Below are 16473 nucleotides of genomic sequence, written 5' to 3' on the forward strand. Positions count from 1 at the left end.
ATTCTGACTTAACTGATTCTTTGAAAGTATGTAGCACTCTGAGTACGTAGCACTCTGAGAGAAAAGCAAGTCATACCTTCAGTTTATATCTTTTCTTTTAAAAACCTATATATTGCTTATAGTATTTGTTGCATTTCTCGTGCATGGTGCTATCCCCGCCCCACCCCCGAAAAACCATGTTCCATTTTTATTTGTGTTCAGGTTGAATATCTACACTCAGAATTCTTTCATTTTAAGATTGTGTCTCTTGCAGTAAGGTTCACTAAATCTGAGGTTAAAATTTAAAAATACAGTAGATCTTACAAGCCAGAAATCTACTGCTGCTCTAAATAAGGAATGGAAGATATATATTTTTCTGTGAATGATTACATTGCTTCAGATATAAAAGCTGTCATGACAATAACAGTAGGGTCAAATCGCAGAATGGATATTACAGGAACCAAATTTATTTATCTTTCTCAGTCCCTTTCTTTTTCTTGCTCTCTGCTTAGTAGCTGCCAGATTGCCTTTACAAATATCCAAATTGATCTCTTGTTTAGCTAAGAGCTACTTGGTGCTCTTGGCTCTTCCCTAAATTGATGGTTATGCAGATAATCTATGAAATTACTGGAGCAGCGGGATACTACACATCCTAAGATAAGAGGCCTGATTTCAGGTTTTCATGTAGAGTAGAATAGAGTGGTGATCAGATGCAGAAGACCAAAGGCCTCCTGCAGCTTTAATATACAGAAGGGAGAATCTCAACAGGTATAGTTGGTGGGACTTTCATGCCATTAGATATTCCTTTCTTTGTTATCCGATTTATTTACAGTTGAGAGAAATATAAACAAAGATTTAGAAGCAGCACAACTATGGCACTGGCCATGAGGCTTCCATTGCAGTTAACCTTTCTTCCTCCTTCCCTCCCGTGGGTGCAAACTATTGCAAATCTCCTATGCTATTTTGTAGAACAAAATTAAAAATATAAGGGAAAGATGATGGATGTCTACAGTATCTAAAAAGGCAAATAGGAAAAAGAGCCAATTTCATTTAAAGCACTCTGTTTCAATACATTGGGGCTCAGGTGGCAGAATTTAAGAGCAGCAATGCTATCCTCTTCCCACCCCTCAGCCATATCTGCTGAGTTCATCAGTCATTTCCTTTCCTTGGAGAACAGAGCTAATGGGTCCTTGGCCCACTGAAAGTTTGGTTTTCTAAGATATGGTGGGGACTGTATTCTTATATCAACAGGTAAGTAAGATTCAACGGATAGTCAAATTGTTGTTCTACAGAAAGTGCTGGAATCTGGGAATCTCAAGGCAAGATTTTAGCGTAGGCTTCAAAAATAGTCCATGCTTAAAAAAATAAAAAAGCAGCAAATTAAACTCAGTTGGTTATTCTGCACATAACAATCTTCTTAGGGAAATCTAGGCCAAAAGACTGTGGATCACCTAAGGATGATAGATGTTGCTAGGTGTAGATTTGGGCTTGGCTCTTGCATCAAACTGGCTATAGGGAAATGACAAACCACTGGCCTACCCTCATACAATCCCTAGTTTCTTTATGCCCCTAACCATGCCTATCTCCTTTGCAGTGCTGAGTGTTGGGGAAGGCGGCTTCTGGGAGGGACAGGTAAAGGGTCGTGTAGGCTGGTTCCCCTCAGACTGCGTGGAGGAAGTGCCCAACAAGTTCCAGGAAGGGAAGCAAGGTAGGTATTCCAGATCATGCCTTTATTTATTTGTTACAAGTGCTTTTATGCCGCTTCAATCATCTGACTCTTAAGTTAGATTTAGAAGATAGAAATCTGTTGCAGTACCGTCCACATAATCAAAATTTATCAATATGTCAAAAATAAAAGCAATCAGCAATTAAAGTATTAACAGTCATAATGCAACATCTACTATGCAACATCAGACAACAAACATTCATCCCAAACTCAGATACCTCTATCTACTCTCACCTCACACCCTGTTGAAAAAAACCCTTTAAAAAAACCTTCCCGAATATTAAGAGAGGAGGTTTAGTTCTCATGTCTGATGGGAGGATGCCGTATAGGAAGGGACCTTCCACAGGGAATGCCTGCCTTTGAATCCACTACACCGTGCAAGAAATGAGGACTCTCCACGATCTTCTTGTACAGCCAGTGTTTTGAATGGGCAGATTCTGCTTGGAGTATGTGGCCTCAGCAAAGTCAAGATAGGTAGGAGTTTAGAGGTGATCACCAGCACCCTGAACTATTCCCTTGTTTGTGTACACACACACACACACACACACACACACACAAAACGATGACAAGTCACTTTCTGCTGTTTCTGAATACTTTAGTCAGTGAAAATATGTATCCCTTTTCATGAAATGGGGTAAAGTTTTGTCCCATTACTAATCAAAAAACATTATGATGCTAAATAGTTTCATATCATTTCAAGGGCACTTTCCTTGACATTTTTACTAGACATTAATAACAAGTTCAGTTTTTTTTTCCAAGAGTGAACCTTTGTATAGCCAGAACAATACACCACTCATGGACCAAGAGTAGGTAACAACAGGATAGGGGAAAATAGCTTGCAAGCATATAAGAAGTCTTTAAGAAAGAAAAATCTAAGAAGAAAAAAATTAAGCAAGTCTGGTGAGCGCTGACTATTGATTTTATTTAATTTTTTTTAAAGCTGTGCTTGGCAGGGAAAGGTAATAGAATGGAGTAACATAGAAAAGTACATAAATAGCTTATTGGAACTTTCACTATTTATTTGAGCAAAAGACCACTTTGCCACTACTTTCTTACCTATGACATTTCTTACCTATGACATGGACACACACTTCCATCATTTTGAGAAGGTAGATTAACAGAATTCTTAGAAATTTCTTGGATTATGATTACATTTAACACTCATGAAGAAGGAAGCCTTGTCTTTCTCTCTCCCCCCCCCCTTTTTTTTTTTTTTGCACTCATAGCCACTCTGGAGCTATTTTGCCACCCCTGTAAGCATTTTTGTGGATGGTTTCAAACTGTGTTCCACAGAACTCCAGGGTTCCATGAGAATTTGAGGGTTACTACAAAGATTTTTTTTTTTAAAGGTTTATTCAATTATGTTATTTTCTTTGGTTCTTGATCAGAGATTCTGGCCATTGTTTTCAGTAGTTTCCAAGTCCAGGAGAAGTTTGAAAACGCCTGACATAGTTTACTTCCATGGCAATGCTGGGGGAAAATGGGCAGCTATGATATAAAATAGGTTTATATCTCTGTAAATAAAGCACATCAAAATGGAGCTGCCTTTCACAGAGGTATTATGTGAGAAAAATGTTCCAGAATATTCCCATTAATGTCTATGGAGATTCTCAGTCATTCAGGTCATGGTTGCCTCATGAAAAAAAGCACCTTTGGGAATACTCCCATTACTTCATTGTAATCACAAAAAAAGAGAGGGGAGGGAGAAATGGCAAAACAGCCTTCATTGTAAGGTGCTAAATTAGTATTTTTCAACCACAGCAACTTTAGGATGTGTGAACCTCAGCTCCCAGAATTCTCTAGGTAGCATGCTGGTAGTGTTTTTTTTTTGTTAAGTTTTTTTTTTATTTCTCTCCTCCCCTCCCCTCGTCACTTTAACTTGGCATTAACTAATCCCCAATCAAAAATATTACACTGGTATTTAATTCCCTCCAAAGCCTTCAGGACTCATGATGTTACACATCTCACAGATATCTGAAAAACATATGGGTAGATTACAATATAGTGAAATACATATATGCAAAATGTAGTTTTGCTCAGATCTATTTATCTTTCAACTATAGATTCTCTTTCAAAATGCTGGGTTTTGCAAAAAAATAAATAAATAAATAAAAGGAGTTGTTTGACATGAGCGGTTCCTAATAGGACCAACATCAGTTCCTTTTTCCCACAATAGCAGCTTGATGAAAAGAAAGAAGACAGGAACAAAAATTGGTTTCAGTTGCAGTCCTTTGCAGTGATGCATTCTTCTTGAAGAATGCTGCCTTACTTGTTGTAGTACAACACAATATTGTTTCTGTCAGTCATATGCACAGGAACATTTTACAAACAAAAATAAGGACACATACAACCCATATGAGCTCCCAATGCATAATATTTCATACTACTGAAATATTTCTCAGTTTGTTGTTTCACATCTTCTCATATAAAAGTTTCCAGAAAAAATGTTTTATTATGTAGTTGTTGTGCCCCAGTCATGGGATTTCATTGAAATCCAGACAATGATATTTTTAGAATTTTCACAGCCTAGATCTGGTGAGAATACGTAAAATCATAAAAAGGTATTATACTAAATACACAGTATTTATCCAATATGTGATTACACTTAACACTTGAGCTGCACCAGCTGCAGTGTGTGAAGTGGCAATCTATACAAAGATTGTGCCTTAAGGTTCGTTATAGAAAGAACACAGTTTTATAGCTGGAGAATTTCAGACAGATACATGTTAAGCATTACTAATAGTAGGAGGGGAGAGTGATTTATATGAAGAAAACTCTCCTAAATTGAGAAATTGTGACCCTTCAAATGTCATGAATCATAATTTTCAGCAGACCATCTAGACTTTATTGGTGAAGGAACCTGCTGTATAGAAATATCTGGAAAGTTACAGGTTTCCCATTCCTGTCCTATTTTGAGATGTGCTCACTCAGAGACTAGTTAAAAGGTCAAGAAACTGAAGGCAAGACAAGAATTAGGGACTTTAAAGTTTTGCATGATTACTTTTTATAGATTGCTGTGGCCATGTATCCTCCAGATGTGTTGGATTTCAACTCCCAATATCCTTGGTCAATAGGAACAATGGTTATGCTAGGCAGGGGTAGTCAACCTTGGCTCTTTTATGACTCGTGGACTTCAACTCCCAGAATTCCTGAGCCAGCATGGCTGGCTCAAGAATTCTGGGAGTTGAAGTTCACGAGTCATAAAAGAGCCAAGGTTGACTACCCCTGTGCTAGAGTTTCTTGTCCCGCCTTAGAATGAAAGCCACTAGGTAACTTTGGCCCAATTATTCTCTCAGCCAACTGAGCTCACAGGGTTGTTGTGGGGAAAATAGTAGAAGAAAGAAAAATTAGGTATGTTCACCACCTTGAGTTATAAAAATAAAATAAAGGTGGGATTAAAAAAAAACTTAAAAAAGGACCAGGGAAGGCTAACTTAAAACTAGAACAGCGGTCTTCTGTATATAATTAAACATACTATATCTTGGGTAATTTAAAGTGATTTCTCTTTAAATGCATAGCCATTATCTCAAGATGTGCATAAATAGATCAGTGTCTCTTTTTGTCTTCCTTTTGGAGTATATCTTGCTGGTGATAGTTTATTTTCTTTGCTGGACTAAAGAGAGACACTGGGAATTTAATCTTCCATTTTTCAAGCCCGGACACACTTTCTTATCATAAATAATAGCTATTAGTGAGAACTTGGACAAGAATGGACAAGATTTTGTGGTCAAAGTCCACAGTTAATTGTTTGAGGAGTGACAACACCATAGCATGCACGCTTTTGATGTAAAGGGTATGAACTAATATCTGAGGGTCTGGAGGGATTAAATTATATTAAGTCTATTGGAAGTTATATACTGGTTTTCCCATGTTTTCTACTTTAGCAGGAAACTGAAAATTAGCAAAGCCCAAGAAAAGAACTGGCTCTAATGAGCCATCTTTGGCCTAAATTCAAGTATGCATTATCATTAATACTAATCATCCATAATGTCTTACAAAATATAGATGTATGCTGGTAACTAATACTGTATAACTATTAGGAGAAAAAAGTAGCGGTTTACAGGAAAGTTGGAAAGTATGCATTTGATTTCCTTTTATTCCTTTTCTTTAACATGACCTTTTTCCATGGACATCTTTTTTCACTCTGCCACCATTAGCTGCCCTAAATCTGTGCTGCCACTGAGCAGCTACTGGAGGAAAAGTGTCCTGAACCCAGAGAAAATGCTACCTTGGTTTCATATGCCCCTCTGCTCTAATCCCATCTTCTCTCCACTTTGCTTTGCAGAGAGCCGCAGCGATAAAGCCAAACGACTCTTCAGACACTACACAGTTGGTTCCTATGACAGCTTTGATGCCCCTAGGTGAGTGAATGATCCACAAAAGTTACTGTAGACCCTCTGGGAGGATATGCAGAGTACAATAGTGTAGATATGCAGCTATGCAAAAGAATATAAATGGTAATAGTGACAGCTCCCCTACCTTGACATTCTCTATATAACTCTCTCTATAACTTTCAGAAAGCTGCCTGATGAATTCTAGCTGTTGCAATACCAACATCTCTTAAGAGAGCCAGGTTGAAGAGGGCTGGTATGGCATATTGAGATCATAAGGGTTTATTTCCTTGTGATGCCATTGTACACATATCCAGATCTCATCAGTTCTTTTGTATTGAACTTCAGACTCCTTCTAATGTATTTTCCCTGCTCTGATGTCTTCTAAATATGTTGGACTTCAGTTCCCATTATCCAATGCATTTTTAAGGCTACCATGTGATTTTTATTCTGGAGAGTCTAGTACTGGGGTGTCAAACTGGTGGCTACGCCCACCCCAGCCCCCAAAGGCAAAAAAAAATCACAATACGTCACATGACATAATCAAGTTTGACACCCGTGGTCTAGTAGCTCAAGAATTACTGTTTGTTTGTATATTTAGTAATTCAGTAAATCTGAAACAACCACAGGTTGAATCAGGATATTCCATGGAGTTGATGCACTTTTATAAAATGTTCAAGGAAGTTTGCAAACCTACACCCATTTCTTGTCAGAATGCCCCACTGAGCAAAGCAGGAGTGTGCTTAATACATTTGCATAGGATTTCTCTGTCAGGAGGATTTGATTTATGCTTGAAAAAATGACCATATTTAGGGATTAAGAGAAACTGGTCTTATACTACTTACTTGTACTCCTGCAGAATATAGTCTGGTCATTGGCATGAGTCATCTCACATGATCTGTTCGCATGAGTAGTACTGTGATGTATCTAGTTTGCTCTGATGGTATAAATTGTGTGAACATGGGAAGGGGGGGGGTTGGACAGAGAAAATATATAGTGGTGAAATAGGACTGCACAGGATAGTTCAGGTCCTTTCTAATCTGATGATTATATTAAATCTTTGAAAGCATCATAAATTGAATTATGAGTAAGATTTAAAAAAGAGAAATGTGTATGATAACCAGTGACTGATTATCTCTTTCAAGCCTAAGTACTAGTGGGCTAGCTATTGCTGCAAAATGGCAGTCTTGTGTTAGAATCTTAAATATTATGAGTTTAAGGTTGGTATAATGTAGAACAACTCACCTTGTCATATGATACAGAGCCTATGGAAAAGTGAGGCTTTTTCTTTTGATTTCCTGAGAAGGGTTTTTTTTCTTTCAGCTCCCTTTCCTTAAAATATCTTAAGCTATAATGAAGAATGACTAAAAATAAATAACATTTCTGAACAATAATCAAGGTCCAGTTTCCCTTTCCCATTTCTCCTAAAGTGGTGAAAGCAACAGAGCTCTTCACACATAGATGCTCACTTTTTCACCCTTCCCAAAACTCTGTGAAATAAGTTAGAATGCAAGTAAATGCTGTCAGTTGTTCACATGCTAAAATTTATAGCTAAGCAGACATGGGCTTAAGTTTACTAAAGACTAGCTATTGCTAATAGTAGAAATCTTGTTGCTAACTGGACTAGTTTCCTCAGTAGCTTATCAAAGGAGCTAAATTAGCTGGCAGCTGATGTGATAGTTAAATGATTACTCAAAACATGGGAACCAGGGCGCAAGTTACACTGTATGTATTCATAATGTCACTGCAGAGCGATACAGTGTACATGTGATATATGTTTGAATTGCACATTCATAGTTACCATCTTGAGTTTTTCCTGTCTCTTCCGGTTTAAATGTGGCCTCCAGATCCCAAATTGCTATTCAGATGTGTTTTTAATGTGATGTGAGAGTTACAGGCATTATTTCAATTAGTAAATGCATATGAAGCAATTATAAATTCAGCTCTTATCTTAACCATTCCCATTTCTGTTTTTGGCCCATCTATTAGGATCACAGCTGATAACTCAGAAAAAGTTTTAGTAACTGCCATGGAAGAATGATCCTATTTCCCCCTGTGTATTTCTCAGAACACGCAAAAGGTCACTTTCTATGCTGCACAAGAAGACTAGCAAAATAATATCTGCTCTGTTTTCACTTACATGTGGAGGAGGCAGCCAGTTTTTTTATTTCTGTTATTAGACTAATTACAAGAGCACCCACTGCTTCCAGATTGAGTTATGTGAATCGTTGACACAGCACTTGTAATTTAGAAAGTGCTTTATTTGTGTCTTGATTAGTCTCACAAGAAGCTTCGGAATTAAAGAAGAATAGACTGGCTCAACACTTGAGTGTGGGCCTCCAATTCCATCTTCAGCATCCTGCTAGCCTGCATGTTGGGTTTGGTAGTTGTTCTGCCACTCTGACAAGATTTTGATATTTTTCAGGTCGACCTCTCACCTTAGAAACCAGTAGAAGGGCAAAAAGGAAAAAAAATTAAGAGGAAGGGAAAATATTCCTTTTAATAATTTTATATATTATAGACCATCACTACCCCATTCCAACCCCTGCTCACTTGCCTAAGCAAAGACAATGTCACTTTGTTTCCAGGCAGCTCAAAAATTCTGGCTTTAGATTCTTTCTCCTTTTCAAACTCCAAAGAACAACAACAACAATAAAAAAACAGACCTGGCATCAGTACTTCTGGGCTAATCCCTCCTGTCTAAGCTGCTGACTCAGCGGCTCCTTATTTCAAATGTCCCAGGAACAATGCTATATCAGGTGTTTTAGGGCGTCCAGGGATGCTTAAGATGTTGACTCAGTGAATCAGATGCTGTTACTAAGTTAAATCCATAGGTGGGATGTTAGCAGAAAGCATTTTGGGGGGGACCCTCTCTTGCTCATAAAAACTAGGCTCTTTCCCTCTGCCCTCTACCTTGACACCAGTCAACAAACTCAATTCAATTAATTGATTAAGAAAGAAAGAAATAGCTTTCCCCCATTTCATATCTTTACAGTGTGCTGGGATTATAACTCTCAGAATTCCCAACACATGTGGAAGGTACTAGATTTGAAACACAATACTCAGAAAAGTGATTCTGCATACCTGCAAGCTGGAATCATACAACTTGTTCCACCATGTTCGATAATGCTGTTTCTTAGTACATATAGCAGGGATGGGACCAGTGATGGGCATCCACAGATAACTGCAAGGGTTCGAGAATTCTGGAAAAGGACCCTTGATAACAATAATTGATTTTCTCCCTGTCTCCTATGCAGACAATCTAAATTCTTTACAGCACCACCTTACAGTGGTGCAGGTTGAAATGGCAGGGTTTCAAGTACCTGGTCCCACTTCATTAAGAGACATAGGAATGGCAGTTCTAAACACAAAAGGCTCCTTTAAGCTTGAAGCTAGTTCCACAGCATAGATCAGATGCTAATTATGCTGCCTGCTCTAGGGCAAACAATGCTAATTTTACTGTCCCTCCTACTTGAAAAGGTTGTTATAGGATTCAGTTACCCTAAAACTAAAAGTTCTGTAGAAACACTCCAATCTAAGTTTATAGACCTTATGCCAATGCACAAATAAAAAGAGCCAAGCAGCAGGGCCAGATTTCCAGAGAAGGTTGAAGTCGGATGCAGACTCTGATTACACAAGTTCCCTGTAGCCAAATCTTTATTTATCGGACAAACTGCATAAACTGCATAAACTGCATTTATCGGACAAATACTGCATCCAGTTTTGGTCACCAGGATGTAAAAAAGATGTTGAGACTCTAGAAAGAGTACAGAGAAGAGCAACAAAGATGATTAGGGGACTGGAGGCTAAAACATATAAGGAACGGTTGCTGGAATTGGGTATGTCTAGTTTAACGAAGAGAAGGACGAGGGGGGACATGATAGCAGTCTTCCAATATCTCACAGGCTGCCACAAAGAAGAGGGAGTCAAGCTATTTTCCAAAGCGCCTGAAGGCAGGACAAGGAGCAACGGATGGAAACTAATCAAGGAGAAAAGCAACCTAGAACTAAGGAGAAACTTCCTGACGGTTAGAACAATTAACCAGTGGAACAACCTGCCTCCAGAAGCGGTAAATGCTCCAACACTGGAAGTTTTTAAGAAGAAACTGGACAACCATTTGTCCGAAATGGTATAGGGTTTCCTGCCTGAGCAGGGGGTTGGACTAGATGACCTCCAAGGTCCCTTCCAACTTTATCATCATTATTATTATTATAAACTTTAACCGGTTTAAGTGGCCATATAGCTTTTTTTACAAGGCATCTTGTACTTACATGGACAAGCATGCATCTTACGCCTGTATGGGGGAACAAATTAAAAAAAGGCTTTATGCTATTCTCACTCAATAACAATCCTCCAAGGACTATTATAACTTTTTGTGTAAAGTGTAGTTTGTCTTCAAATACACGGAGGCATCTACCCAAGATTTAGTACTCTTTTTAAAAAGTTATGCAAACTACATTAGCAGCTTAGGTATCAAGACATTTTTTTACCTATTTCAATGAAATTAGTATCTTAGGGGAAATCGGCATTTTGTGTTCTTTCCCTTATTCTGGGCCCCTACGTGCTGACCAGAGGAAGGCAAATGATCTAATTATGTCTGTAATACAGCATAATTCTGCAGTGAATCAAGAAGGATTTGTGATTCCCAAACATTATAAAAGAGTAAAACAAGATGAGTAACAGTATGTGTTTGGGTGTAATGGGGCATATTTCTATATGCAAGTGTATGTATGGATAAACACTGGTCAGAAGCCACATTCCCACATGATAAATTAATATTAATTGGGGTTAATAACTACTGATTAAATTGTATATAAAACAGTCTCTCACACCATTAATAGACCTCCTACACACACAAATCATACAAACATACACATAAGTACTGATGTGATACGTGCTGTCTCCACCGTCCAAAACCATGGCCTTCATATGCATTCTCTAGTCTGCTCCCTTTAAGTGCCTCATTTCTCCAAATACAAAATGATTTTTCCCACTTCAGAGATAACTGAATGGGAGAAAGCCTGTCTTCCTTCTATTCATTTACTGTAATTTATTTCCTATGTAATTTATATGTCACTTTAACCCAAACAAGTTTTGAAACAGCCAAGTGACTAAATATTTTGGGTAAATACAGTAATTAAAACAAATGAACATTTTCTCCAATTCCCCACCATCCCCACATCTGTCTGTCTCAAGAAATCCTGCCCACTTTGCATCATCCATCACCCAATTCTCTTCCTAGCAGCCTTCAGCCTCCAAAAGGTTTCCGTCTCTACCCCATATTTCATACTTGACTATGAAACTCTGGTGCTAACGCCACCTACCCTATTGTCACTAGTATTCTCCTTTGTGACCACATGCTGTTAGAAACATGTTCTGGTGCCGTTTTCCATCACCAGCAGCTTCTTTTCCCTCTTAACAGCCTTTGATCCCCAACTGTGACTCTCAGTTTCAATTCACAGTCTTCCACAGTTCAGTTTGGACTCCACCACCACACTCCCGCCCTTCCTGTCCTGCTGGGTCCTTCTGTTCTGCTCTTGCTCCCTAGTGAACTCAGTTATTCCGAGCCACTAAGTGTCTGATGCTCCAATTTGGCTGTGCTGCATTCGATCCTTTTGGCAAATGTCCTTGAGCTCTGCAAGCAGGAAGTATGTCCCAGACTCAGCTGGCTTTCAATCTGAAAGCAGGATCACTTCAGCCAGAGCTCTCAGTTGCGATGCTTCGGGGTCTGCACATGCTACGCAAGCACATCCCTACAGCTTTTCAACACGGGGCTTGCATGATTGCTGCCTATGGGGTTACCTACCAGGGCCAAGTGATCCCAGAACTTTCCAAGGCAACAACCTTTGCCCTCAGCCAAACAGTGAAGATGGAACATACCAGGGGGCCAGCAGCCACTTGAGCCATTTGGGCAGCACCATGGGGCCAGAGGAGGCTGGGTGAGTGGGCAGGGTTTGAAGCCAGTGGGGAGGGAAAAATGCAAGGGGGGGGGAGAGGAATGCAGTAAGTGCTTTGGAGAAGGGGCGAAGTAGTGGGAGACATTTTCCCCTTCAACAGTACTGACTAGTTTTTCTTAAGTGTTCTTATCTTAGCCTGTAATCAGTGTGAACAAAATTGGAAGGAAGGGGAGGGGGTGTCTTGCATGTTAGGGGAGGATATTATAGTAATCTGGAAATGAGAAGAATTGAACTAAAAATGTAATAAGGGCAAATCAGGAACTCAAGAAAGTTGCTTGTGTGTGAGAAAGGGGATAAGAGGAGAATGAGCATTTTTGACAGCTTGTGCATCTTATATGATTAAGGACTGTGCATTAATTCTTCACAATACAAGATTACTGAGCATTATGTGAGTATGATGAATGCAAATACAATGCACTTTTTTTTGTCCCGTATATCAGTTCAGTTGCAAAATAGTATTGAAACACAGCAGTTGTTTCTCCACCTCTGTAGTATGTCAGATGAAGGTTTCAATTCACTTTTATGAGTTAGATTTATAGTCTGGCATATATTGTAGCAGCTGAAGGTGATATATATAGCTGGTCACACCTCCAGTTTTCACACAACAGTAGCCCTGTAAAGCAGACTAAGCTGAGAGACAGTGACTGGCCCAGGGTCATCTCAGGAGCATCTGAGGTTGACAGTAGACTTGAACCTTTGTCCCTTCCTACTCCAGCTTTTTAACCAATACACATATTTGCTTTCATTTGTTCTCTTCCTGGAATGTTTCTAGTTGGCTGCTACTGTTTAGAGATAAGCTCTGGCTTTGTGAGAATAAATACTTACCTGAAATGCTGCAGAGAAAAACAGTTGGGGTGGTGTGCATGTGTAGTTCGTAGTTCCTGCAGAAAATTGTCCAGAGAAGGAAGTATTAAGCCAATGCTGACTCTATTATTAGGCACAATAAGTCCCCTCTCTAAAGTTTTTTTTCTTTTTAATTGTTAGAGCTTCATTATCTACATTTGTATGAAATGTGCAGTTTATGTTTAACCTGAATGATAATCATCTTTGCTAATGAATATATCAGCTCTTTCTGTGACTTCACGATGTCTATATGTGTCCCCATATGAGATCCTGTACACATTACTGTGTGTATATATTACATACATTTCATGTGCTCATCCATAACAGCATGCAACATTTATGCTTTCAGTATTCTAGAAATGATAATGTATATTTCCTCACAGATTTATAAAAATGTACATTCTTCCAAAGAAATTGCACAAGACCTCTGGGAAATATCTCTAGTGCAGCTTTCTCCAAGCCAATGCATTTAGTTAGGTTCAGCTCTCAGAACCCAATTCTGGGGAAAGCTGTTTTAATTTATCAAATCTGCAGCATAGCTGCTTCTAAAACATCTGTATAAAGCATTTTAGAGAGGTTTGATTTGAAATGCTTGCATTTAGGACAAGGGTACCTGCACTATCTTTTCTGTTTCTCCGAGAATGTAGTATATTCTGAAGGTATCTTTTCTCATTTTGTTCTCTAACTGCAAATCAAGAACTTTGAATCAAAATGTATAGATTACTTTTTTGTAACCATACAAGGAAGTTTAAATTATCAGCTCACCAAGCATTTAATGTTTTCCTCATCCCAGCTCTTATGTACCTAGGTTAGCATTCTGTGACTTTGCCAAAAATGCTGCTCCTTTTAAAAAAACCAACAACCTTGCATGAAGGTTTCCAGAAGAAAATCCATTCAGATGAGCAAAAATTATTTTAGGAACCTGTCTGCTTATATGTATGAATAATGTACATATACATATCTTTCCAGGAGTAAGAATTACATATTTGTATGAATATGTAATTGTATATGAAGATTGTTCTTTGAGAATAGGAAAGTCATATATGATTAAGGAAAGTAAGGGTCCTACTAATAGGGGTGATTCATAAACCCCACTGATTTCAGAGTAACTTTCTCCCAAATATATCTCCATAGAACTGCAACTCAGGTTAACAATTTAATACACCTTTGTGCTTGGAGATACGTAAATCTCATTCCACAAACCTGCTATCAACTTCTGAAATCAAAGACGTAGAGCTAGGCTATAGCACCATGTAGGCAACATAATTATAAGCCAGTTGCTCAGAAGTTAGGGCAGTGTCAGTCCTGACCTATGTACCATGATGTTTGCAGAAAACATCTACCATAGAATCTGTCAAGGTATAAGTGTAACAAGATCCAATATTTCCAGATAATGCTAGGCAACTATCAGACCTTATTCTGAAAATAGTAAAGTGGAATAAGAACGTTCACAAGCTGGCTTTTATTGCATTCAGTGGAGATTTTGATACTAACTCTCTTAGCTCCAAGGAAGACTAGACTTTTATCACTCTGCCCCATTAACAAAATTTTATAAGGTGTCTGGATGACAGCACTTTCATTTATAACCCTCTTTGATTTTTCTCTTACCAGGAAAAAAAAACGATTAAGAAGGAAAAGATGAAATACATCCACAATGTCTTTCAGTCAGTAGTACAAGATGCTAGCTATCCATCTGGATAAATCTGCTGCCAGAATTGGCACAGTTGCTTCACAGGAAAGAGCCTTGACTGCTAGACTAGATTTAGGTCTCTCAACAGAAGTCAGACAACCACAGTTCCTGTTCATAAAAAGAGCCTTTATAAGAAACTTTCTTTCAGTGTGATGTAAGATTTCCAGAGTTGGGAGCAAGGTTTCTTTTCCCACAGAATTTAGGCAGAAGGACCTCAGCAGGTGGTTGCATTTGACTTTATTTGAACTCAGATGCTTGGCAAGGTCAAGGTTGGGGAGTGCTGGATGAAAGCTTACGAATGCAGGCTGGAAATGGAAGTTGTTACCCAGTTGACGGTGATCCAAAGGAGAATTTAGATACAGTAAAAGATTCTTAAATGCTTTCTTTGCCAGGAGCAGCTTTTTTGGAGACATATGATTGGTTGATCTCTGCTGAATTAGACTGAAAAAGGTAGATTAGCATTCTGGCTTCACAACTGCCCAGTAGATGCTTCTGAGAAATCCACAGCAGGGGAGGTAGTTGCAACCGTAGCTGAAGCAGTTTCCCCAACCAAATGTATTGAACCTGGGCAGCTCTTGCCCTCACTGGTTGAACAAACTAGGGACAGTATAGTTCAGCATGTTTAGAACCCAGAATAAATAATTTTATTGCACAAGGGATGCAGATACAGAAAATATATCTATCAATTCAATGTCACCTGAATTACTTCATCTGTCTGTCCTATTCCATCTTTGTAGTGAAATACCATCAAACTGACCAGGAAACAAAACTTCTTTTGTTCTAGGAACATCTACCTAGTTTAGTGCATACCTGAATGTAGAGAGGATGACTGCACTTGGGTTCTTTTTTTTTTAACCTCTCGCAAAAGTGGAAATTTATGGTGGAATCAATTCTTGCCTGCAAGTTAGTACTATGGAACAAGAGTTGGGCTGTGCACGTGCGACTACTCCGAACTAAGTGCTCTGCACGTGCTCCGAGGAAGTCATAGCCCCTTCTCACAGCCCAGAGTTTTGCTGGCTGGCCCAACCATCTGGCTGGCCTGCCCGCCCGCTTCCTGCAGTGCCGTGGCGTCGCCGGGTGCTCTTGTGCGCAAGGGGTTAAGCAAGCGTGCCGGCTAGTCGGCGTGCGCTCTCCCGCTCGCTCCAGCGGCGGCGTTGGACTAGGTTTCTGCTGCCAATGAACAAGGCCGGCCGGTTGGCCTGTCTGTCGCCTTTTCTTCTCCGTTGTTGTCTCATCTTCCTCTTTCCCGCGGTGCCATGATGTGAGTATGGTGCAGCCCTCCCGCCGCCGCTGCTACTGCTGCTACTGCCGCTGTTGCGCCCCCCGCCCGCCTCCCCATTCCACCGCGCGCCCCTAGAATGTGGCTGGGCCCCGCAGCAGCGGCTGGGAGCCTGATATCGGCGGCGGCACCAGAACCATGGCCCGCTACGACGGCGGCGGGAACCAGCAGCAACAGCCGGCCCTCTCGTCAAGCTGGCCGGCCTTGGGGCCCCGGCGCCGGAGCGTCTGGTACATCTACAGGTACGGTAGAAGGACACAGAGGAGCACGCCGATCGGCAAGTACCCGGCCGTGGGGCCCGGGCTCGCGCGACGGCCGCAGCGGCGAATGCTTCCTCTCCTCCCCCTTTCCTTCCCAAGACGATTGCCATTCACGCTTCGCGGGCCCCTCGCCTGCGCCCCATTCATTCCTTCGCCTCGCGCCCGCCCTCCGCAGCCCATTCACGCCCGCGCGCCCGCCCGCCATTCATGCAGCCTTTCAGTCAGCCATCCAGCGCAGCTGCCGGCTCGGCTCCCAGCTCGCGCCCTCCACGCAGAACGCTCCCCCTCCCCCAACCTACTCTATGCATCCGGCCATTCAACCTGCGCGTGCCCGCCCGGATGGATGGATAACGAGTGGGACCCGCGGGGTGGGGGTGCAGGAGAGATGCTGGCGGTGTGTGATGGGTT

General features: G+C 40.4%; 1 protein-coding gene across 1 annotated transcript in view; it reads left to right on the forward strand.

Annotated features, from left to right (window-relative positions):
* The window catches only part of SHANK1 (SH3 and multiple ankyrin repeat domains 1), a 61642-nt gene that overhangs the window by 22794 nt on the left and 22375 nt on the right, over nucleotides 1-16473 (forward strand). The window contains exons 12-13 of the mRNA XM_029282987.1: nucleotides 1574-1687; nucleotides 5991-6066. Coding sequence (XP_029138820.1) covers nucleotides 1574-1687; nucleotides 5991-6066 — 190 coding nt within the window. The remainder of the gene's footprint in view (nucleotides 1-1573; nucleotides 1688-5990; nucleotides 6067-16473) is intronic.

This window comes from Protobothrops mucrosquamatus, unplaced genomic scaffold, assembly GCF_001527695.2.
Source record: "Protobothrops mucrosquamatus isolate PMUCROS unplaced genomic scaffold, P.Mucros_1.0 scaffold7, whole genome shotgun sequence".
Taxonomy (NCBI): domain Eukaryota; kingdom Metazoa; phylum Chordata; class Lepidosauria; order Squamata; family Viperidae; genus Protobothrops; species Protobothrops mucrosquamatus.